General features: G+C 42.8%; 1 protein-coding gene across 7 annotated transcripts in view; it reads left to right on the forward strand.

Annotated features, from left to right (window-relative positions):
- Window positions 1-23238, forward strand: part of HERC2 (HECT and RLD domain containing E3 ubiquitin protein ligase 2) — a 287985-nt gene that overhangs the window by 214526 nt on the left and 50221 nt on the right. For all 7 annotated transcript variants that reach the window (XM_073614619.1, XM_073614626.1, XM_073614620.1 and 4 more), the window contains 4 exons: window positions 1168-1345; window positions 3716-3877; window positions 19842-19933; window positions 20322-20461. In XM_073614619.1, the coding sequence (XP_073470720.1) occupies window positions 1168-1345; window positions 3716-3877; window positions 19842-19933; window positions 20322-20461 (572 nt within the window). The remainder of the gene's footprint in view (window positions 1-1167; window positions 1346-3715; window positions 3878-19841; window positions 19934-20321; window positions 20462-23238) is intronic.

Raw genomic sequence — 23238 nt, forward strand, 5'->3', positions numbered from 1 at the left:
AATCCTGCGCACAGCTGCCACCCTGTAGAAGTAAAAGTGGTTAAGGATCCTGTGCCATTTACTGTACTCCAAGAAAAGGATTTTACAGGTAAGCCAAAATCCTATTTGTTCAGTTTTAGAAAAAGCAGAGAAGGAATAAAACCTCTGTTGGTTTATATTTTGCTTTGTGTCTCTTTGGGTGGATTTCCCTTTTATTTCCTGTCCTGTAGACCTAACAGGAAAGCGGAAAGATTTAATTTGCTTTTTGTTCTGGTGACAACTGTAAAACTTTGGTTTTAGCATTACTGTCTTTCTTCCTTTTTTATTTATTTATTTTTTTTTAACCAGTCTTTCTCACTATGTTCAATATGACAGACAATGTGAATCTACCTAGTAGGGTCACAGATAACAATAAAACCACAATATGAGTTTTTAATCCTTGCCTACTCATATTCAGGTTTTGGCTCCACTACATTTACACCATAGAACCATGGCCACCTTTGCAATCTAAATAAAGCATTCGGTTTAAGTATAAAATGCTATAGCTTTGTGTCTCTGGTTGTGCAAAAGTCTAAGGGCTCTTTCACATGGGGGATCCGTATGTCCGTTTTTCATCCTTCCGTTTTCGGATGAAAAACGGACATACATGTATTCCTATGGAGTGTCGGATGTCAGCGGTGACATGTCCGCTGACATCCGACCCGCTCCGATCCGAGAAGTGTAACGGAGGAAAACCCTACTTTTCCATCCGTTATCGGATCGGGTGACGACGGACTCTACGGTCTGTCATCATCCAATCCCCCATAGGGGAGAGCGGCGCTCTGACAGGTCCATCGCTGCACAGTGTGCAGCGACGGACCTGTCATTTTCGTGCTCAGCGGGGATCGGCGGAGCGATCCCCGCTGAGCAAGCGGGTGTTCGCGGGGCGGATCATCACTGATCCGCCCCGTGTGAAAGAGCCCTTAGTGTATGGTGGTGGGGTGTCATGTCTCTGGAGTCCCAGAGCCATGCTGGAAGTGGTGGATAATTCAGCAACACACCAGCACCTACATAACTGTTTTTTGGTTAGATGTAGCATAATATCTACTTGTATCATTTCTGTTTTTGTTATGCTTATGATTTCTCTTTCATTCACCTGTGGCCTGTAGTTGGCATGTTTTTAGCAAATTGTTGTTTTGCCTTTTCTAGCCCATGTGATCGTCCTCGTGTAATCGAATCTCTTCGAGGAACGGAAGTAATAGATATTGCTGCTGGAGGAGCTCACAGTGCTTGTATAACTGCAGCTGGAGAACTCTATACTTGGGGAAAAGGACGGTATGGGCGGCTGGGTCATGGTGACAGTGAGGATCAGCTGAAACCCAAACTGGTGGGTTTACAGCAGCATCACTTTTTTATGTTTGGTCTTCTAGTTTCTGATAAAGCTTCAAACAGGCTTAATTTTTTTTAAACTGCTATCATGTTTTTCTCTAATCTGTATTTTGTGGGTTCAGGTTATGTGTCCAGATCTCGTATGGACATGCTCCATATTAAAGACTAACTCTAAGTTTTTGTACTGGAATAACAAATATAGGTAACCCAACAGATCTAAATGATAAAAAAAAAAAATAACATATTCAATGCTTACTGTAATACCTCCTTTCTGGTGTTGCTCCCCGCAGACTTGCTGATCTTTGGCCCACTGCTAGTTCTTATCCAGGTTCAGTGACACCTAACCACATTAAACAATTTCTGTGAGTCCAAGCATTCGTGGACACATTCCTTACGGGCCTGGGTTTACAGTACACCTAAGCAGAATGCCGCTCACACATGAATGCTGCACTGTCCAGAAGCAGGGACCACCGCAGGAGGTAAAGGGTAAAGACCTGTGACCTCAGAGGATGTACCAGAAGACTGTAGGAAAAAGGGATTGGTTACTGAATTTAAATAAAATAAAAAAATAATAATGTGCAAGGGGGCTGAGGGATAGGTAAAGGGGTGCGGGGCTGGTTAAAACCCACAGATGGAATTTCTTAGAAGAGACCACAGCGTATGTTTATGTAGCCTTTAGTGGCTGTGCACATTTAATGATAGTTTTATGTTCTTTCCCTGACGCATTTAGATACTTTTTGGTAAATGCCAATATTTTCATATGCAGTATTCCATATTTACCCCATTATAAGAAATGGAAAAATATTAGAATTTTGTTTAGTACTGAAAAAAGGTAGACGATTCATAAAACTTTCTAAATATTTTTTTTTTCTACCCTGACAATTTAATGGGCAGAATAGGCTTGCCTTGCATACATTTATAAGGTTCAATAAGGCTAATTGGCTGCGATGAATTCCCCAGTTTGAAGTGCAAATTGGTAGTTTAACAGAGGTAGGGTTGTATCAATCTTACACCTTCGTGCTGTCATTCACCCAACCATTAGCTTTCAAGCTAGTAATATAAATAGCTTCTTAAATCACTAGGTTGAAATTGGGTGATGTGAGCAAATCATCTAGCAAGTATGGGCCTGACACATTAAATCCTGGCAAATTTTGTTCCTCTTCCTCATTATCTAAAGAGATTTATTTTAGCAAAGGAACAGACACTGACTAAATAGAAGTGATAACAGCTAAACTAAATGTGTATAGACTGTTTAGTGTTATGTAGTGTATTTGTCTGGTTACACATTGAATGAATTGTTTAGGTAAACACTCAGTTTATAATTGATGGTACATTTAAAGGAGTTGTAAAAGTTGAAATTAGGATGGCTAGTTTGGAGTATGTGACATTAGGCCTCCTAGATCAACAAAGGTAAGTCAAAGAATTTGTTTCCATTATTCTCTTTTGGAATATGATTGTGGATTGTATTGCTTAAAGCAATCAGTTCTTCGTTCCAGATCCCTTATATCCTTTAATCACCAGATATTCTTTAATGTCTTTAAAGCCTAACTCTACCTTTTTAATGTCTCTTTAAATCAGCGGTCTTCAAACTGCGGCCCAGGGGCTTGCTTTTTGTTTGCTTTTATCTGGCCCTTGGGACATTATTCCCCCAACTGTCAGCAACAGTGGGTCATAGTTCCTGCCACTAACACCAGCAATGGGGCACTAGTCCTCTCGCTGACACAAACTATGGCACACTATTTTTCCTATTAAAACCAACAATAGTGCTCTGATCCTCCCACTGACATCAGTGATGGGTAGCTATTACTCCCACTGACACCAACGATGAGGCACTATTACTACTATACCATTCATGGGGCATTGTTTAATCCCAGTTACGGCAGGACATTTTCTTCTCCCTTTAACCACAGTACAGCCTACCTAAAGTTTGAAAGACCGTAAACTGGCTTTGTTTAGAAAGTTTGGAGACCCCTGCTTTAAATAGTTAATTTTGGCCAAGCTGGTTTAAACAAATTATTTACTGCACTTGCAGGTGTGCTTGCTGGGCACGCTGTATTATCTGTATGTATGTAGCCTCAGCTACATACCAGTTTCAGCACTGTTCTGGGAGTGGGATGAGGACTTCCATCCCACTCCTGGAACAAATAGTTGAGCTAAGTGGTGCTCAGCCTTTCATAGGGAGCTTTGCCGTTTATGAATGACGGTTGAGGCGGAGATCGTGATATCATCCGCCCACCTCTCCGCCTCAGCCAATCAGAGGATGCTTGACCCAAACAAACTATTTAAGGGACTATCATACCAGGTGTTGAGTTATGATTTAAATATGACATTCGTTTTAATTATATTTTTGATCTATTTTGTTAACCAGGTGGAAGCCTTGCAGGGATATCGTGTAATTGACATTGCTTGTGGCAGTGGAGATGCTCAAACCCTCTGTCTCACTGATGATGATACAGTCTGGTCTTGGGGTGATGGAGACTATGGAAAGCTTGGAAGGGGTGGCAGTGATGGTTGTAAAGTTCCCATGAAGGTAGGTATTTTTTCCACAAATGAACACCAGATATGTTATTAGAATTTATAATGCTGGCATGCATATAATCCCTATTCTGAAAATATTAAACCCCCACATTAACCATTTTTACTAGATTTGACAGCATATATCTGACTGTGGCCTGTGAATCAAATCTGTAAAGGACTTCCCCTGTTGTATTTGCAGCTGTAGCCTGTTTGTATAAGCAATGGGACATGTCTGTGAGAGATGTTTCTTCTATTTTTGGCTATGTACACTGTGTGTAGTAGTAAAGTGAAAGCAGTATGAAAGAAATTTACCTCCCCTAAATCATGTCTTGAGGGTCTTTAGGGCATTGCTGAGAGTGTGTGACAGTCTCGGGCAGGTCAGAGATACTCATCCCGAACAGTTTTACATCTTGAGCTCTAAAGCCTGATGAACATTGGGCATTTAGCCTAGGTGCATGAGGCTCTGGCTGTAGGGTACAGGTACACCGTCCAGCCCCTGATTGTGTGACAACTGCTGCAGCTGGACGAGTGCACTCATCTGTACTTCTGTTGATGACTGGAACCCCAACTGCTTGCGTTCTGGGCATTCGTCCCTGGGTGTATACTGTCCTAAAAGTAGATACCACAAAGTAATGCGGCCAGCGGCAGCAGCTATGAGATTTCCATAGAGTTTTACAGGCTGCCTACAGCAGGGCTGGAGAGTGCGCTTGTGCCCTCCAGACGCTGGCGAAAGCCGGTGCCTAATGCCTAACACAGGTGCGTGAGGTCTAAAAATATTTTGTGCGTAAATGTACCATCCTGAGAAAAAATACATGCCATACTGTGTGTGTGTATGTATATATGCATGTGTGTGTGAAAAAAATTAGATAGACACACAGTCAGGTCCACAAATATTGGGACATTGACACAATTCTAATCTTTTTTGGCTCTATACACCACGACAGTGGATTTGAAATGAAACAAACAAGATGTGCTTTAACTGCAGACTTTCAGCTTTAATTAGAGGGTATATACATCCAAATCAGGTGAACGGTGTAGGAATTACAACAGTTTGTATATGTGCCTCCCACTTTTTAAGGGACCAAAAGTAATGGGACAGATTAACAATCATCCATCAAACTTTCACTTTTTAATACTTGGTTGCAAATCCTTTGCAGTCAATTACAGCCTGAAGTCTGGAACGCATGGACATCACCAGACGCTGGGTTTCATCCCTGGTGATGCTCTGGCAGGCCTCTACCGCAACTGTCTTTAGTTCCTGCTTGTTCTTGGGGCATTTTCCCTTCACTTTTGTCTTCAGCAAGTGAAATGCATGCTCAATCGGATTCAGGTGAGGTGATTGACTTGGCCATTGCATAACATTCCACCTCTTTCCCTTAAAAAAAAAAAACTCTTTGGTTGCTTCCGCAGTATGCTTCGGGTCATTGTCCATCTGCACTGTGAAGCGCCGTCCAATGAGTTCTGAAGAATTTTGCTGAATATGAGCAGATAATATTGCCCGAAACACTTCAGAATTCATCCTGCTGCTTTAGTTAGCAGTCGCATCATCAATAAATACAAGAGAACCAGTTCCATTGGCAGCCATACATGCCCACGCCTTGACACTACCACCACCATGCTTCACTGATGTGGTATGCTTTGGATCTTTCCTTCTCCATACTCCTTCTCTTCCCATCACTCTGATACAAGTTGATCTTGGTCTCATCTGTCCATAGGATGTTGTTCCAGAACTATGAAAGCTTTTTTAGATGTTGTTTGGCAAATGCTAATCTGACCTTCCTGTTTTTGAGGCTCACCAATGGTTTACATCTTGTGGTGAACCCTCTGTATTCACTCTGGTGAAGTCTTTTCTTGATTGTTGACTTTGACACACATACACCTACCTCCTGGAGAGTGTTCTTGATCTGGCCAACTGTTGTGAAGGGTGTTTTCTTCACCAGGGAAAGAATTCTTCGGTCATCCACCACAGTTGTTTTCCGTGGTCTTCCGGGTCTTTTGGTGTTGCTAAGCTCACCGGTGCGTTCTTTCTTTTTAAGGATGTTCCAAACAGTTGATTTGGCCACACCTAATGTTTGTGCTATCTCTCTGGTGGGTTTGTTTTGTTTTTTCAGCCTAATGATGGCTTGCTTCACTGATAGTGACAGTTCTTTGGATCTCATATTAAGAATTGACCGCAACAGATTCCAAATGCAAATAGCACACTTGAAATGAACTCTGGACCTTTTATCTGCTCCTTTTAAATGGGATAATGAGGGAATAACACACACCTGGCCCTGGAACAGTGGAGCAGCCAATTGTCCCATTACTTATGGTCACCTAAAAAGTGGGAGTCACATATACAAACTGTTGTAATTCCTACACCATTCACCTGATTTGGATGTAAATACCCTCAAATTAAAGCTGAAAGTCTGCAGTTAAAGTATATTTATGAACCTGACTATATATGTGTGTGTGTGTGTATAAAAAAAAAAAAATTATATATATATATATATATATATATATATATATATATATATATATATATATATATATATTAGACACAAAACAGGTGCAGAAATTAACCTTTATTTTAACACCATTTATAGATGTATATATTTTGGCAGCTAATCATCTACATATATTTACATTAAATAAAAGCAAAAAAAGATATTCCTGGCACTACCCTGTGCTTTATTAAACTAAATTTGTAAATTTTTTTACAGAAAAAAACAAAAACGCTTGAATAAAATATGTATCAAGGCCTGTGTTGGCCCCTTCTGTCACAGCCCCAGCTGGGACGGGAAGGACCGGCCAATCGCATGAGCTCCTGATCATTAGTAGAGACCAAGAGCTGTCTTTGACAGCTTGGTCACGGTGCTGGGAATGTGCAGTGAACGCACACTCAAGCTCAGAAAGCTCTGCCGCCCATAGATGCATATAGTTGCAATAAAAAGTATGTGAACCCTTTTGGAATGATATACATTTCTGCATAAATTGGTCATAAAAAGTGATCTGATCTTCATCTAAGTCACAACAATAGACAATCACAGTCTGCTTAAACTAATAACACACACATAATTAAATGTTACCATGATTTACTGAACACACCATGTAAACATTCACAGCGCAGGTGGAAAGAGTATGTGAACCCTTGGATTTAATAACTGGTTGAACCTCCTTTGGTATCAATAACTTCAACCAAACGTTTCCTGTAGTTGCAGATCAGATGTGCACATCGGTCAGGAGTAATTCTTGACCATTCCTCTTTACAGAACTGTTTCAGTTCAGCAATAATCTAGAGATGTCTGGTGTGAATCGCTTTCTTGAGGTCATGCCACAACATCTCAATCGGGTTGAGGTCAGGACTCTGACTGGGCCACTCCAGAAGGCGTATTTTCTTCTGTTTAAGCCGTTCTGTTGTTGATTTACTTCTATGCTTTGGGTCGTTGTCCTGTTGCAACACCCATCTTCTGTTGAGCTTCAGCTGGTGGACAGATGGTCTTAAGTTCTCCTGCAAAATGTCTTGATAAACTTGGGAATTAATTTTTCCTTCGATGATGGCAATCTTTCCAGGCTCTGACGCAGCAAAGTAGCCCCAAACCATGATGCCCCCACCACCATACTTCACAGTTGGGATGAGATTTTGATGTTGGTGTGCTGTGCCTGTTTTTCTCCACACATAGTGTTGTGTGTTTCTTCCAAACAACTCAACTTTGGTTTCATCTGTCCACAGAATATTTTGCCAGTACTGTTGTGGAACATCCAGGTGCTCTTGTGCAAACTGTAAACATGCAGCAATGTTTTTTTTTGGACAGCAGTGGCTTCCTCTGTGGTATCCTCCCTTGAAATCCATTCTTGTTTAGTGTTTTACGTATCGCAGATTCGCTAACAGGGATGTTAGCATATGCCAGAGACTTTTGTAAGTCTTGAGCTGACACTCTAGGATTCTTCTTCACCTCATTGAGCAGTCTGCGCTGTGCTCTTGCAGTCATCTTTACGGGACGCCCACTCCTAGGGAGAGTAGCAGCAGTGCTGAACTTTCTCCAGTTATAGACAATTTGTCTTACCATGGACTGATGAACAGCAAGGCTTTTGGAGATACTTTTGTAACCCTTTCCAGCTTTATGCAAGTCAACAATTCTTAATCGTAGGTCTTCTGAGAACTCTTTTGTGTGAGGCATCATTCACATCAGGCAATGCTTCTTGTGAAAATCTAACCCAGAACTGGTGTGTGTTTTTTATAGGGCAGGGCAGCTGTAACCAACACCTCCAATCTCATCTCATTGATTGGACTCCAGTTGGCTGACACCTCACTCCAATTAGCTCTTGGAGATCTTATTAGTCTAGGGGTTCACATACTTTTTCCACCTGCACTGTGAATGTTTACATGGTGTGTTCAATAAAAACCTGGAAAGATTAATGGCCGTGATTACATCTTCACTCAGTGGAAGAAAACGCACTAGGCCCTCCTCTGTTTCCCAAGACCCTCGGGAAGAGGAGCTCTGGGGTAAAGGAGAGGAATCCCTTTCAGAGGATCGGGATGGGACGGTTGATTCCTCTTCGGAGGAATCAGGTGGAGAGGGACCCTCTGCGACTTCCCAGGAGGAGAAAGTCTTAGTGCAGATCCTTACTGGATTGGTCCGCTCCACATTTAAGTTGCCCATATCTGAATCGACTAAAGAACCCTCTTCTTCTTTAGGGTCACTGAAACCTCCTCATATAGCACAGGCTTTTCCTGTTCATAATTTACTTGAAAAGCTTATTTATTCTGAGTGGGATCACCCAGATAAATGTTTTTTTCCGCCGAAAAAGTTTTCCACACTTTATCCAATGAAAGAAAAGTTTATTAAGATGTGGGGAATACCGACCATTGATGCGGCTATTTCCCCAATAGTAGTCTGACTTGTCCTGTAGAAAATGCTCAGATGCTCAGGGATCCTGTGGATAAAAAGATGGAATCCCTATTGAAGGATGTTTTTTCCTTGGCAGGTTCAGTGGCTCAACCTGCAGTAGCAGCGATTGGAGTCTGTCAATACTTAAGAGAGCATGTTAAGCAGGTTATCAAAGTATTACCTGAACAGCAGGCCCAGGGGTTGCCTAACCTTCCTGCGGCCTTATGTTATGTTGTTGACACCATCAGGGATTCTATCGTGCAAACCTCTCGTCTTTCACTGGGGTTGGTGCATATACGTAGAATCCTGTGGCTCAAAAATTGGTCAGCCGAAGCACCATGTAAGAAGCTGCTGGCTGGGTTTCCATTTCAGGGTGCTAGGTGTTTGGAGAGGACTTGGATGACTATATCAAGAGAATCTCTTGTGGGAAAAGTACTCTCTTACCTGTTAGGAAGAAGAGTAAGCGTCCCTCTTTCAAACGGACTCTTTCCCCAGCGCCAGGGGCTTTAGCCTCCAGGCAGTCTCGACGGCCTCCTCCGTCTGGGCCCAGAAACAAGAGTCAACCCCAGGGACAAAAGAAGTCCTGGGGAAGAAGACTACGAGACCAAACACTAAGACCTCTTCATGAAGGGGCGCCCCCGCTCGCTCGAGTGGGGGGGAAGACTGCGACAGTTCTCAGAGCTCTGGCAGGAGGACTTCCAGGACAGATGGGTGATCTCCACAGTAACCTTAGGGTACAAGCTGGAGTTTCAAGCAGTTCCCTCTCCTCGGTTCCTCAGATCAAGTGTCCCCAGAGACCCAGAGAAGAAGCAGTCGCTCCTTCTAGCATTAGAGCGACTTTTGTCGCAGGAGGTCATTATGATGGTTCCGGCAAAGGACCAGGGATTGGGCTTCTATTCCAACCTGTTTACGGTCCAAAAACCAAATGGGGATGTCAGACCCATTTTGGATTCAAGGGATCTGAACCGATTCCTAAGGATTCAATCCTTTAGCATGGAATCAATTCAGACAGTAGTCTCCACTAGAGGTTGACCGATATATCGGCCGGACGATATATCGGCCGATATTTGGTGTTTTTTACTTAATCGGCAGTAGCCGATTGTCCTGATAAAAAAGGCCGATATCGGTGGACTTGCAAATGACTTCTGTAATAGAAGTCAATACAAGTTGCCTGAAAACTTCTGTGAAGCTACTTCTCTTCTCTGGGCAGCCTGCCAAATCTGCTAAAAAGAACCTGAAAGATACAATGTTTACACTTATGAATGAACTGAGCTCTGTGTAGAAGCTCTCAGTTTAACCATTTAAAGACTAAATCTTTTCTGACACTTGTTGCTTACAAGTAAAAATCCTGTATATTCTGCTAGAAAATCACTAAAAACCCCCAAACATTATATATATATATTTTTTTTTTAGCAGAGACCCTAGGGAATAAAATAGCGGTTGTTGCAATATTTTATGTCACACGATATTTGCGCAGCGGTCTTTCAAACTCAATATTTTTTGAAAAAATACACTAAAAAATTTTTTATAAAACTAAGCAGTAAAGTTAGCCCATTTTTTTCATCCAAAAGTTTTGATTACCTGTTTTTGTGTATTTAATATTTAAGATATAGTTTTTTTTTTTTTTTAGTTTTTTTTTTTGTAATCTAAATTCTACATACAAGTGAACTGATTGGAGGTTTGTTTTGTTTAATAAATGTTTAAATGTAAAAAATTTTCTGTATCACTTAAGGTTGCTTTCACACTGGAGCAGGCATGCGTTGACGGTAAAACGCTGCTAGTTTTAGCGGCGCTTTACCGTCATTTTAGCGGCGCTATTCGGCTGCTAGCAGGGCGCTTATAACCCAGCTAGCAGCCGAGGAAGGGGTTAAATGCGCCCCTGAAGCGCCGCTGCCGAAACGCTTTGCAAGCGCTTCGGCAGCGGTGCGCATTCATTTCAATGGGCAGGAGTGGTGGAGGAGTGGTATACACCGCTCCAAAGATGCCGCTTGCAGGACTTTTTTTTAACATCCTGCCAGCGCATCGCCTCAGTGTGAAAGCACTCGGGATATCACACTGAGACTGCAGGGGGGCCATTTTACAGGCGCTATTTTTAGCCCAAAAGCACCTGAAAAATGCCCCAGTGTGAAAGGGGTCTAACTGTTAGATTTTATGAGATGAAGGGAAAAAAAAAAAAAAAAATCGGCCTAATATATCGGCCCAAAAAAATCGGCATCACATATCGGCCATCGGCCACCGCGATTTCTAAATATCGGCATCGGCCAGAGAAAAACCCATATCGGTCGACCTCTAGTCTCCACCCTGCAGGGAGGAGAATTTCTGGCATCAATAGACATCAGAGATGCATATCTGCATGTGCCCATTTTTCCTGCTCATCAGAAGTTTCTGCGCTTCGAGATAGGAGGTCGCCATTTCCAGTTTGTGGCTCTGCCCTTTGGGATAGCCACTGCACCTTGAGTGTTCACGAAGGTCTTGTCTCCTCCTTTGGCCAGATTAAGGGCTCAGGGAATAGCTGTCATAGCATACCTAGATGACCTGCTCCTGATAGACCGGTCGGTAGCCTCCTTGAACGGGAACTTGAGAACCACAGTCAAGTATCTGGAACACCTAGGTTGGATCTTCATCCTAGAAAAATCTTTCCTAAAACCAGTAAGAAGACTGGAGTATTTAGGTCTGACCATAGATACAAGCCAGGAGAAAGTGTTTCTACCTCAGGCAAAGATCGCTGCTTTAAGGGAGCTGATTGACGGTCAGGACCAAGAAGGGTCCTTCTGTCCGCCTCTGTATGAGGCTGCTAGGAAAGATGGTGTCTTCATTCGAAGCAGTGCCTTATGCTCAGTTACATTCAAGACTGCTGCAACACAGTATTCTGTCGGCCTGGAACAAGAAGGTTCAGGCATTAGACTTTCCGATGCACCTGTCGCATGCGGTGCGTTAGAGCCTCAATTGGTGGCTCAGACCCGAAAACCTGCAGAAGGGGAAATACTTTCTGCCAGTTACCTGGACAGTGGTAACAACAGATGCCAGTCTGTTAGGTTGGGGGACAGTTCTGGAACAGTCTGTGGTTCAGGGGGTATGGTCCAAAACAGAGAGGACCTTAACCATCAACATTCTGGAGATCCGTGCAGTATATCTAGCCCTAAAGGCCTGGACTATCAGGCTACAGGGTTGTCCGGTCAGGATCCAGTCTGACAATGCCACAGCAGTGGCTCATGTCAATCATCAGGGAGGCACCAGGAGCCAAGCTGCTCAAAAGGAGGTGAACCGGATCTTTGTCTGGGCAGAGAAGCATGTGCCATGCATATCGGCATTCTGGGGATGGAGAACTGGCAGGCGGACTATTTAAGTCGCCAGCAGTTACTTCCAGGGGAATGGTCTCTACATCCTGATGTCTTTTGGGCCACATGCCAAAGATGGGGGTTTCAGATGTAGATCTCTTTGCATCCCGATTCAACAAAAAAATAAACAGATTTGTGGCAAGAACAAAGGATCCTCTTGCATGCGGGACGGATGCATTGGTGATTCCGTGGCATCGGTTCTCACTGATTTATGCATTCCCGCCTATTTTGCTACTGCCACCACTCCTTCGCAGGATCAGGCAGGAAAGGAAGTCAGTACTTCTGGTGGCCCCCGCTTGGCCCAGAAGGACATGCTATGCGGAAATAAGGATGACGGATGACCTGTTATCTCAAGGTCCAGTGTTCCATCCTGCCTTACAAACGCTAAATTTGACGGTTTGGCTATTGAGACCCACGTTCTGAAGAGTCGTGGGCTTTCAGGTTCTGTGATACCTACCTTGATCAATGCAAGGAAGCCAGCTTCCAGAAGGATTTATCATAGAGTCTGGAAAGCTTATATATCCTGGTGTGAATCCAGGGGTTGGCATCCCAGAAAGATATGTGATAGGTAGAATTCTGGATTTTCTACAATTGGGTTTAGAGATGAAGCTGGCCTTGAGTACCATCAAGGGCCAAATCTTGGCCTTATCAGTATTATTTCAAGGGCCACTTGCTTCGCATTCGTTGGTCCGAAACTTTATACAGGGGGTGACACGTCTTAATCCTCCGGTTAAGGCGCCCCTAAACCCCTGGGACTTGAACTTGGTTCTGTCTGTGTTACAAAAACAGCCTTTTGAACCAATACGTCAGATTCCTTTGACTTGTTGACAAGGAAGTTAATTTTTCTGGTTGCCATATCTTCTGTTAGAAGAGTATCAGAATTAGCAGCCCTTTCCTGTAAGGAGCCTTATTTGATTGTACACAAGGATAGAGTGGTACTGCGCCCTCATCCTAGTTTTTTACCAAAGGTGGTTTCAGATTTTCATTTAAACCAGGACATTGTTCTGCCTTCCTTTTTTCCAGATCCCTGTTCTCTCGTTGGATGTAGTAAGAGCAGTCAGGGCCTATCTGGAGGCAACTGCTCAGATTCGCAAAACGGATGTTTTGTTCGTGCTGCCAGAGGGTCCCAATAGAGGACAGGCAGCGTCAAGAGCTACCATTTCTAAATGGATTCAACAGTTGATTATTTAGGCTTACGGTTTGAAACAGAAGATTCCTCCATTTCAGATTAGGGCACATTCCACAAGGGCTATTGGTGCTTCTTGGGCAGTGCGTCACCGAGCCTCTGTGGCTCAAATCTGCAAGGCCGCAACCTGGTCTTCAGTCCATACATTCACCAGATTCTATCAGGTGGATGTGAGAAGGCATGAGGATATCGCCTTTGGGGGTAGTGTGCTGCAGGCAGCGGTACAGGGTGCTCAGGGCTGATTGCACCCTACTTGGTCGTGGTTCCCCCCCCCCCCCTCAGACAGCATTGCTCTGGGACATCCCATCAGTAATTACTGAGGCTCTGTGTCCCGTGATGTTCGAGAAAGAAAATAGTATTTTTTATAACAGCTTACCTGTAAAATCCTTTTCTTTCGATGGACATCACGGGACACAGAGGTCCCGCCCCTCTTCTAATACACTATATTGCTTGGCTACAAAACTGAGGTATCCCTGCAAGGGGTGGGATTATATAGGGGGTTGAACTTTCTGATAGAGTATGCCAGTGTCCAATCACCAGTGATACCTATATAACCCATCAGTAATTACTGAGGCTCTGTGTCCCGTGATGTCCATCGAAAGAAAAGGATTTTACAGGTAAGCTGTTATAAAAAATCCTATTTTTTATTTTTTTGCAGGTAAGAAAATTGTGTATTTATTTATTTTCTTAGGAGACTGCAGAGCATTGCAAATCACGGATGCAATGTCAGGCTCCTGCAGTCTCCCAGTACAGCTGTCTACCTGTACCGTATCAGGCACACAGTTACTGAAGAGCAGGAAAAATCAATAAACTACAAGGACGCTCACCAGTGACCTCACAGTTCATTGAAACATACAAGCCATCTGCCACAGTGACAGACGGGAATTGTAGTTGACGTGGTTTGTGTGTGGGGCTGCCGCTTTAGTAACATGTTACACCCTGAACATGGTGAACTTACCCTTTATTAGACAACAGTATTCTGGCACTTCTCTGACTTCATACAATGCCTTGAAAAAGTGTTCATACCCCTTGAAATTTGTCCACATTTTATCATGTTACAACCAAAATGTAAATGTATTTTATTGGGTTTTTATGTGATAGACCAACACAAAGTGGCACATATTTGTGAATTGAAAGGAAAATGATAAATGGTTTTTCAAATGTTTTACAAATAAATATCTGAAAAGTGTGGGGTGCATTTGTATTCAGCCCCCTGAGTCAATACTTTTGTAGAACCACCTTTCACTGCAATTACAGCTGCAAGTCTTTTTGTGTATGTCTTTACGAGCTTCGCACATCTAGCGAGTGAAATTTGTGCCCATTCTTTGCAAAAATGCTCAAGCTCTGTCAGATTGGATGGAAAGCGTCTGTGAACAGAAATTTTCAAGTCTTGCCACAGATTCTCAATTGGATTTAGGTCTGGACTTTGACTGGGCCATTCTAACACATGAATATGCTTTGATCTAACCTATTCCATTGTAGCTCTGGCTGTATGTTTAGGGTCATTGTCCTGCTGGAAGGTGAACCTCCGCCCCAGTCTCTAGTCTTTTGCAGACTCCAACAGGTTTTCTTCTAAGATTGCCCTGTATTTGACTCCATCCATTACTCTTACCAGCTTCCCTGTCCCTGCTGAAGAAAAGCATCCCCACAACACGATGCTGCCACAACCTTGTTTCATGGTGGGGATGGTGTGTTTAGGGTGATGTGCAATGTTAATTTTCCGCCACACACAGTGTTTTGCTTTTAGGCCAAAAAGTTCAGTTTTGGTCTCATCTGACCAGAGCCCCTTCTTCCACATGTTTGCTGTGTTCCTCACATGGCTTCTTACAAACTGCAAACGGGACTTCTTATGGCTTTCTTTCAACAATAGCTTTCTTCTTGCCACTCTTCCATAAAGGTCAGATTAGTGGAATGCACGAATAATAGTTGTCCTGTGGACAGATTATTCCACCGGAGCTGTGCATCTCTGCAGCTCCTCCAGAGTTACCATGGGCCTCTTGGCTGCTTCTCTGATTAACACTCTCCTTGCCCGGCCTGCCAGTTTAGGTGGACAGCCATGTCTTGGTAGGTTTGCAGTTGTGCCATACTTTTTTCATTTTGGGATGATGGATTGAACAGTGCTCCATGAGATGTTCAAAGCTTGGGATATTTTTTTTATACCATAACCCTGCTCTAAACTTCCCCACAACTTTATCCCTGACCTGTCTGGTGGGTTCCTTGGCCTTCACAATGCTGTTTGTTCACTAAGGTTCTCTAACAAACCTCTGAGGGCTTCACAGAAGAGCTGTATTTATACTGAGATTAAATTAGACAGGTAGACCCTATTTACTAATTAGGTGACTTCTGAAGGCAATTGGTTCCACTAGATTTTAGTTGGGGGTATTAGAAAAAGGGCGCTGAATACAAATGCATGCCACACTTTTCAGATATTTTATTTGTAAAAAATTTTGAAAACCATTTATCATTTTCCTTCCATTTCACAATTAAGTGCTACTTTGTGTTGGTCTATCACATAAAATCCCAATAAAATACATTTACATTTTGTTGCAACATGACAAAATGTGGAAAATTTCAAGGGGTAGGGATGCTATGGAAAATCTACATAAAAACAGAATGCAGTGATTTGCAAATCTTAAACCCATATTTTATTCACAATAGAAAAAAGAAAACGTATCAAATGTTTAAACTGGGAAAATAAGGTTCTAGGACTACTTCAGTTGACATAAGTGTTCACTTATGGGTATTCCCTTGCCGTGGATTGTCCTCTCCCTGGCTGGTGCAGGTGGCTTTCTTGCATCCAAAAGGTTAATGTTTTACTGTGCGTCATTACACTGTGCAGAGTGTAGGTAAGGGAGTCATCCTGTGTGCTGACTGGCGGGAGTTGCCTATTGCAAATCGCTAGGTTTTAGATCTCGCAAGTTTTCAGTTGCTTACATTGTGGCCTTCCTTCAATGGGGTGTGGACTAACTGATGGCCCTGTGTACCGTGTAGGGTCAGGTTTTTGGCTTGGCCACACTTTCCTTGGTTTATACCTTCATACAGGGAGTAAACCTGGTTGACCACCCACAAAACTTTAGCTGACACAGTGAGATCTGAATTCAGCTTTGTCAGCACTTCAGAAGCTCTTTGAGAACATTTGGGAAATTCCCTTATTTACTCTTTTTGCAAAAGGTGCCCTTTCTGGTGGCAATCACTTTGGCATGGAGAGTATCTTAACTGGCAGCTCTTTCTTGTAAGCAACCATTTTTAGTTTTACACAAGGAAAAGGTGGTCCTTTTTGCCCTCAGTTGTCTTTCTTGCCAATGGTTATGTCAGATTTTCACTTGGGGATATCATCCTCCCACCCCAAGACCATGGCGCTCCATTATATGTATGTGGTTCAGGCTAACGTTTATTTGAATTCTATCATATTGGTTTTAAAGACCGATTCCCTGTTCGTAGTCACAGATGGTCCCCAAAAGGGCAGGCAGCCTTGTCATCTATATCTAGATGGATTTCTCAGACCATAATTCAGGCTTATGCCATTTTGGGTCAAGGACCTCAGTTTCTTTTGACTGCTCATCCTTTCAGGTGTCTGTGCGCGTCCATTCTCCTGTAGACCTCTCTGCGGAGTAACCTGCAGTTGAGATCACTAATGTTTGGTCTAGGACCTGTCCCTAGCCTTTGATGGTGCAAAATCACACCAGTGAGGTAATCACTCTGCTCCCTCCTTCTCTCAGGAAGTTTCATGGTTGGATTGGCAACATTGTGCACTACATTAAAGCTTGACATGTTTCTAGTGCTGCCCATTTTTTTACCAGATTACAGGAGGCTGATATGAAAGGAAAGTTAGACTGGGTTTCTGAACTGTGTTCAAAAATATTTCATTCACATCTAGTGAGGGACACAGGATGTCTTTTACTCCTGGGTTTCCCTGCCCATTACAGGAGGATTGAACACTAGCACAACAAAATAAACAAATAAATAAGAAAACTCTAGGCCAGCCAAGGATAACCCCTTCCAGTATGCCTCGTTTTTTTCTGGTGTCATAGGAGGATGAATGTCTTTCTTCAATTCTGCTGTGTGAAAGATGAACCTATTTTCTTACTCCTTAAAGATATATATATTTTTCTACTTCTTCAATCGAGACTCTTCTCTACATTGCTGCAAGAGCTTGTCTCTTCCATTGGAGCAATCTGGTATGGCCACCCTCAGCTTGTCTTTTGGAGTGTTGTGTCCAAACACAATGACCTTCGGGCACTGGGTTCCATGCCGAGCACTTTCCGGGTCCAGAGCACCACTGCAAATTACCTCAATACTTGCCCTGTGCCTAAAGACTCACTTTGAGTAGGCTGGTTGGGCCGAATTATCTCACTTACATAGTTTACTGGGCACCATCATCATCATCCACTAGGTGGCGTGTTGTGCTCGCAGTCTGTACTTTTGTGCCATACAGCATCAAGGAAGCATCTCCTCACTGCAGCGCTTGCTTGCGAAGAGCCACATGGAACTTAAAACCTTGATCTGTTCCTGCTGCCTGCCTACAGTGTCTTTCGGTCACACCTGACCATCTGACCCTCACCTGCTGCTAGCAGTCTTGGCTTCTTGAGTACCTGTAACCTTGATCCTTATGTTGCCTTACTATCATGCAGTCGCAGCATGTCTGATTCTAGACAGTCCTGCTGTACCAGATGCCCTTAGCTCACACTGTACTAATTTGCAGTGTGCCTACTTTTGGTGTCAACATCTACAGCCCGGAATCCTGTTGCCTTCTGCCCTCAGTCTGTTCAGTCATCAAGAATCCTGTTTAGCTCCATTGGGTGTGGCTGGTTCCTGCCTTTTGGCTGTGCAAGACTCGGTGGCCCAAATCACTCTGGTATTTGCTGACTCTGATTGCAGAGGTCACAAGCACTCACCTGTGCCATCTCCGGTGGATTCTTTATCTGATTGTCCTGCGGTTTTTCCATCTTCTGTGCCATTAGCCACAGAGACTGTCTGAATCTGAGTTGCTTCAGTCTTACTGATCTTCGCTTGAGTCCTAGTCCCCTGCTATTATTCCCAAGTTAGGATATAGTTTTGGTTACTATTGATGCAGTGCATATTACTCTGAAGCACTGAAAGGATCAGCTTGTTGCATCTACCAGTAATGTTTCCAGTTTTAGAGCCCCTAATGTTGCAAAGACTTTCCCATTTGTGTCCATTGTTTCAATTATTTCTGTGTAAAGATTGGAAACTTTCTGACAAGCTGTTTGATTTCCCCAGGCATTTATTTTCCATGTATACTTCAAGGGAGGATTTTGAAAAGTGGTTCATCTCCTGTGGATCCAGCAGTGTCCCCTCTTAAAAAAGCCACTACCATACCAGTAGAGGATGTATCTGTCTTTAAGAACCCAACTGATAAGCACTTGGACGTCCTCTTTAAAAACTCTGCTCTTGCTGGCAGTTGCTGCTCCATCCCATTTCAGCTGTAACTTTACTGTGCCAAACCATGGTCGACTGGTCAAAAATCTCTTAGAAGTAATCGGAATGCTGTGATTCAATGCCTTGCTTCTCCGCTTATCTTTTACATGACTCCTGATGGTAAACATGCGTAGAACACTTTGGTTAAAGTGTGGGACTGTTTTGCATAGCTGTCGAGGGACAACATCTCTCTGAATCTACTCTATATTATCAAGGATGCTACTGTTAGAAAGTGCACCCCTCTTCCATTGTGGAGGGAAAACCTGCAATGTCTTCTACCTGTTCATCTGTTAAACATGCTCTTCTGCACCCTCCATGTCAAGACTATTTCTACTGGAGAAACTTTAGACTTGAGCTCCGAGTCCAGCAGTTGCCCAACTCACCGATTTTAGCACAAGAGTCTTGTGCATGATATTTGCCTCCTTCAAGGCAGTCCCATTTGTCTAGTTTTACTCCAGAATTCTAAAATGCAACTTTCTGTCATTTTGGGACTAGTCAAACAAATCCCTAGACAGTCTGATTTATTTGGCATTGTGACTGGTTGCTCAGGAATCCAGTTCTGGAATAGAGGAAGTCATTTCTTTGTAATTTTTCAGTGGTCCTCACAATGGATGCCCGCCTGTCAGGCTGGGGAGGAGTCTTAGGCACATGTCTGTGCAGGGGATTTGGTTGTCATCACAGTATCACCCTCCCAGTCAACATCCTGGAATTCTATGTAAAATCTCAGGTAAGAAAGTATAACTGCCTTCGCCTGGGCTTCAACCAGGACAAGCCCCCTGGTTTGCATAGATGTGCAGACCATGTGGACATTTTCTTCCCGGTACATTGCTGCCTGGAAGAGCTCTGTCCTATCCTGCACTCTCAGTGGTTGGCTTTATTGATTAGGATTCCTACAGCCTGTGCAACATTCACAATTTCGGTTTGGGGTCACAATATAACCTGACGGTTAAATTATTTCTTTGTCTTTTAATGGTTTCCATTTACAAATCTTTTTTTTTATTGTTTTCTAATGAATGAATAACCGGATGAAATGATAGTTTTGTATGTAAATGGAAGTCAGTTTGCTAGTTGTTTTGATAACTTTTTGTTAGATCTGTTAACTTGAATTCGATATGGTATTTAATTTTTTTTTTTCTTTTTCAGATTGATTCACTGACTGGGCTCGGTGTTACCAAAGTTGAATGTGGCTCTCAGTTCTCTGTGGCGCTCACCAAGTCAGGTGCTGTCTACACGTGGTATGTTGTTTTACTTGTTTTTCATACAGTAATGTATATTTAAAATGTGTGGTACCCATAGCAGCCATTCAGATACCAGCATTTTTCAAAAGCGGGTAATTGCTGTTGTAACGGCTGTCATGACCAAAGAAACAGCCTGCATAGCAGAATGAATATATACAGAGCCTGTTGTGATAATTAAATTTTATGTTGAAAACATGTTTTCTGTTTGTGAATCCATTATTCCTAATACATATACCTTGCTTTACTGGGAAAAATGACTCCATCCGTGTAGTTGGTGCTGTATGTATTTGCTATTGTGACATATTTGCGATTATTTTTAGTAATCCAACCATCTTGATGTTTGCATCCCATTGGAGTTCTTTTGCTTAACATTGTTTATATACAGGGGAAAAGGGGACTACCATCGTCTGGGTCATGGTTCAGATGATCATGTAAGGAGGCCACGCCAAGTTCAGGGTCTTCAGGGGAAGAAAGTTATTGCAATTGCCACAGGGTCATTACACTGTGTGTGCTGCACAGAAGATGGTAAGCTACATTGTTTTCTATGCATGAAAAGCTCTGAAATATATTTTGTTTTCCAATGTATACTAGACTGAGAATGTTTGTTTTTTTTAGAAGTAGTAGCTTCCTCACTATAAAACAAGGCTGTCTGATCCTGAGTTTTATAGCCAATTTCACAGTGGCTATGGCTAGTCTTATTACTTGTTCCCTGAGGATAAAGTCGTTTTTATTGGTGCTTTAGTCTACCAATATTTTGTCAAGGTCTCTCCCTCTGTATAAAATCTCAGTACTGCTTCTAGTAATCCAGCAGGGCTATTCATCTTGTAGTTTTACCATGCTTGCCACTGCAGTTCACATGACTGATTGGAAGCTGGATCTTTGCCTTGATCCAAAAGATATTGGGGGATTGTATGAAAGTGTATAAAGTAATATGAGCCACCCAGGTATTTTATCACCCTTTGTGATGAATAATGCTTTGAGATGCCGTTTGCATGTGTTGCCATCTTCTAGATTAAATTTGTGTTTTTAAAACCCTAAATGTGAAATAAATGAACTGTTTACATAATCCCTATACTGATCTTCACGTATCCTCGCACAGGCCCCTTTTTTTTTGGGATACATTTTAGGCAATACACTTTTAATATTCCCTAGCTTAAAGTACAACCACTAATTAAAGCAGCCAAGACTCCCCCTTTAGATATTAACAGTAGCCAGAGAAGTTGTCAGAAAAGAGAAGCGGTGCAGGGATTTAGGTTTATTTAAAAGGATTGTAAAATCTCATTTTTTTTCCTATAAAAATAACAAACATGTCATACTTGCCTGCTCTGTGCAGTGGATTTCTACAGATGTGTTTTCAAAGTGGTCCTTTATTTTTTTGAGCAGTGTATAATATATACACTGCTCAAAATAAAATAAAGGAACACTTTGAAAACATATCAGATCTCAATGGGGAAAAATATCATTCTGGAAATCTATACTGATATGTACTGGGTAATGTGTTAGGAACGAAAGGATGCCACGGCGTTTGATGGAAATGAAAATATTCAACCTACAGAGGGCTGAATTCAAAGACACCCCGAAAATCAAAGTGAAAAAATGATGCAGCAGGCTAGTCCATTTTGCTGAAATTTCATTGCAGCAACTTAAATTGGTACTCAATAGTTTGTATGTCCCCCACGTGCTTGTATGCATGCCTGACCACGTCAGGGCATGCTCCTAATGAGACGATGGATGTATCTTGGGGTATTTCCTCCCAGCTCTGGACCCAGGGCATCATTGAGCTCCTGAACAGACTGAGGTGCAACATGGCGGCGTTGGATGGACCGAAACATAATGTCCCAGAGGTGTTCTATTGGATTTAGGTCAGGTGAGCATGGGGGCTATTCAGTGGTATCCATTCTTTCATCCCCCAGGAAATTTCTGCATACTCTCGCCACATGAGGCTGGGCATTGTCATTCACCAGGAGGAACCCAGGACCCACTGCACCAGCGTAGGGTATGACATTGGGTCCAAGGATTTCATCTCGATACCTAATGGCAGTCAGGGTGCAATTTTCTAGCCTGTAGAGGTCTGTGCATCCCTCCATGGATATGCCTCCCCAGACCATCACTGACCCACCACCAAACTGGTCATGCTGAACAATGATAAAAGCAGCATAACGTTTTCTACGGCTTCTCCAGATCTTTTCACATCTGTAACATGTGCTCAGGGTGAACCTATTCTCATCTGTGAAAAGCACAGGGCATCAGTGGCGGACCTGCCAATTCTGGTGTTCAATGGCAAATGCCAGTCGAGCTCCATGATGCCGGCCAGTGAGCACAGGGCCCACTAGAGGATGTTGGGCCCTCATGAAGTCTTATTCCTGATTGTTTGGTCAGACATTCACACCAATAGCCTGCTGGAGGTCATTTTGTAGGGCTCTGGTAGTGCTCAACCTGTTCCTCCTTGCACAAAGGAGCAGATACCAGTTCTACTGATGGGTTTATGACCTTCTACGGCCCTGTCCAGCTCTCCTAAAGTAACTGCCTGTCTCCTGGAATCTCTACAACTTTCTGGTAATGGCACATATTGATGTGCCATCCTGGAGGAGTTGGACTTCCTGTGCAACCTCTATAGGGTCCATGTATCGCCTCATGCTACCAGTAGTGACACTGACCCTAGCCAAATGCAAAATTAGTGAAAAACAGTCAGAAAAGAGGAGTAGGGAAAAAAATGGCAGTGGCCTCCACCTGTAAAACCATTTCTGTTTTGGAGTCGTCTCATGGTTGCCTATCTAGTGCACCTGTTAATCAGTTTCAGCTGCTTTGGTGTTAATGAAATTAACAACCCACTCTGCTGCTTAACTGACCTGATCAGTATCCCAGAAGTTTAATTGACTTGATGCTATACTCTGGTTAAGGCCTCATGCACACTGGATGTTTTGGCAGGGGCGCTTTCTAGCTGGAAAACCCCCCCAGAGCTCTGGGGGTTTTGAGAGGAGTTTTTCAGCTGAAAAACTCTCAAACTCAAAAAAAAAAAAAAAAAAAAAACGCAAAAAACAGCTTAAAAATGGCAAAAACGTGGCTATTCAGTGTTTATCAGCGTTTTTGAGCCATAAGATTTTAATGGGAGTATAGGTTTGCTAAAAAAAAAAATCTAAACTGCTGAAAAACTCACTCAACAGCTATCTACAGCTAACGGTACTGTCCTATTTATAACGTCCAGTGTGCATGAGACCTTTAAAAGTGTTCCTTAAATTTTTTTGGAGCAGTGTACATTAATCAGATACCCTCTGGGCTCCCCATTTTTACACAAAGCAATA

The sequence above is a fragment of the Aquarana catesbeiana genome, linkage group LG02 (assembly GCF_042186555.1).
Source record: "Aquarana catesbeiana isolate 2022-GZ linkage group LG02, ASM4218655v1, whole genome shotgun sequence".
NCBI lineage: Eukaryota > Metazoa > Chordata > Amphibia > Anura > Ranidae > Aquarana > Aquarana catesbeiana.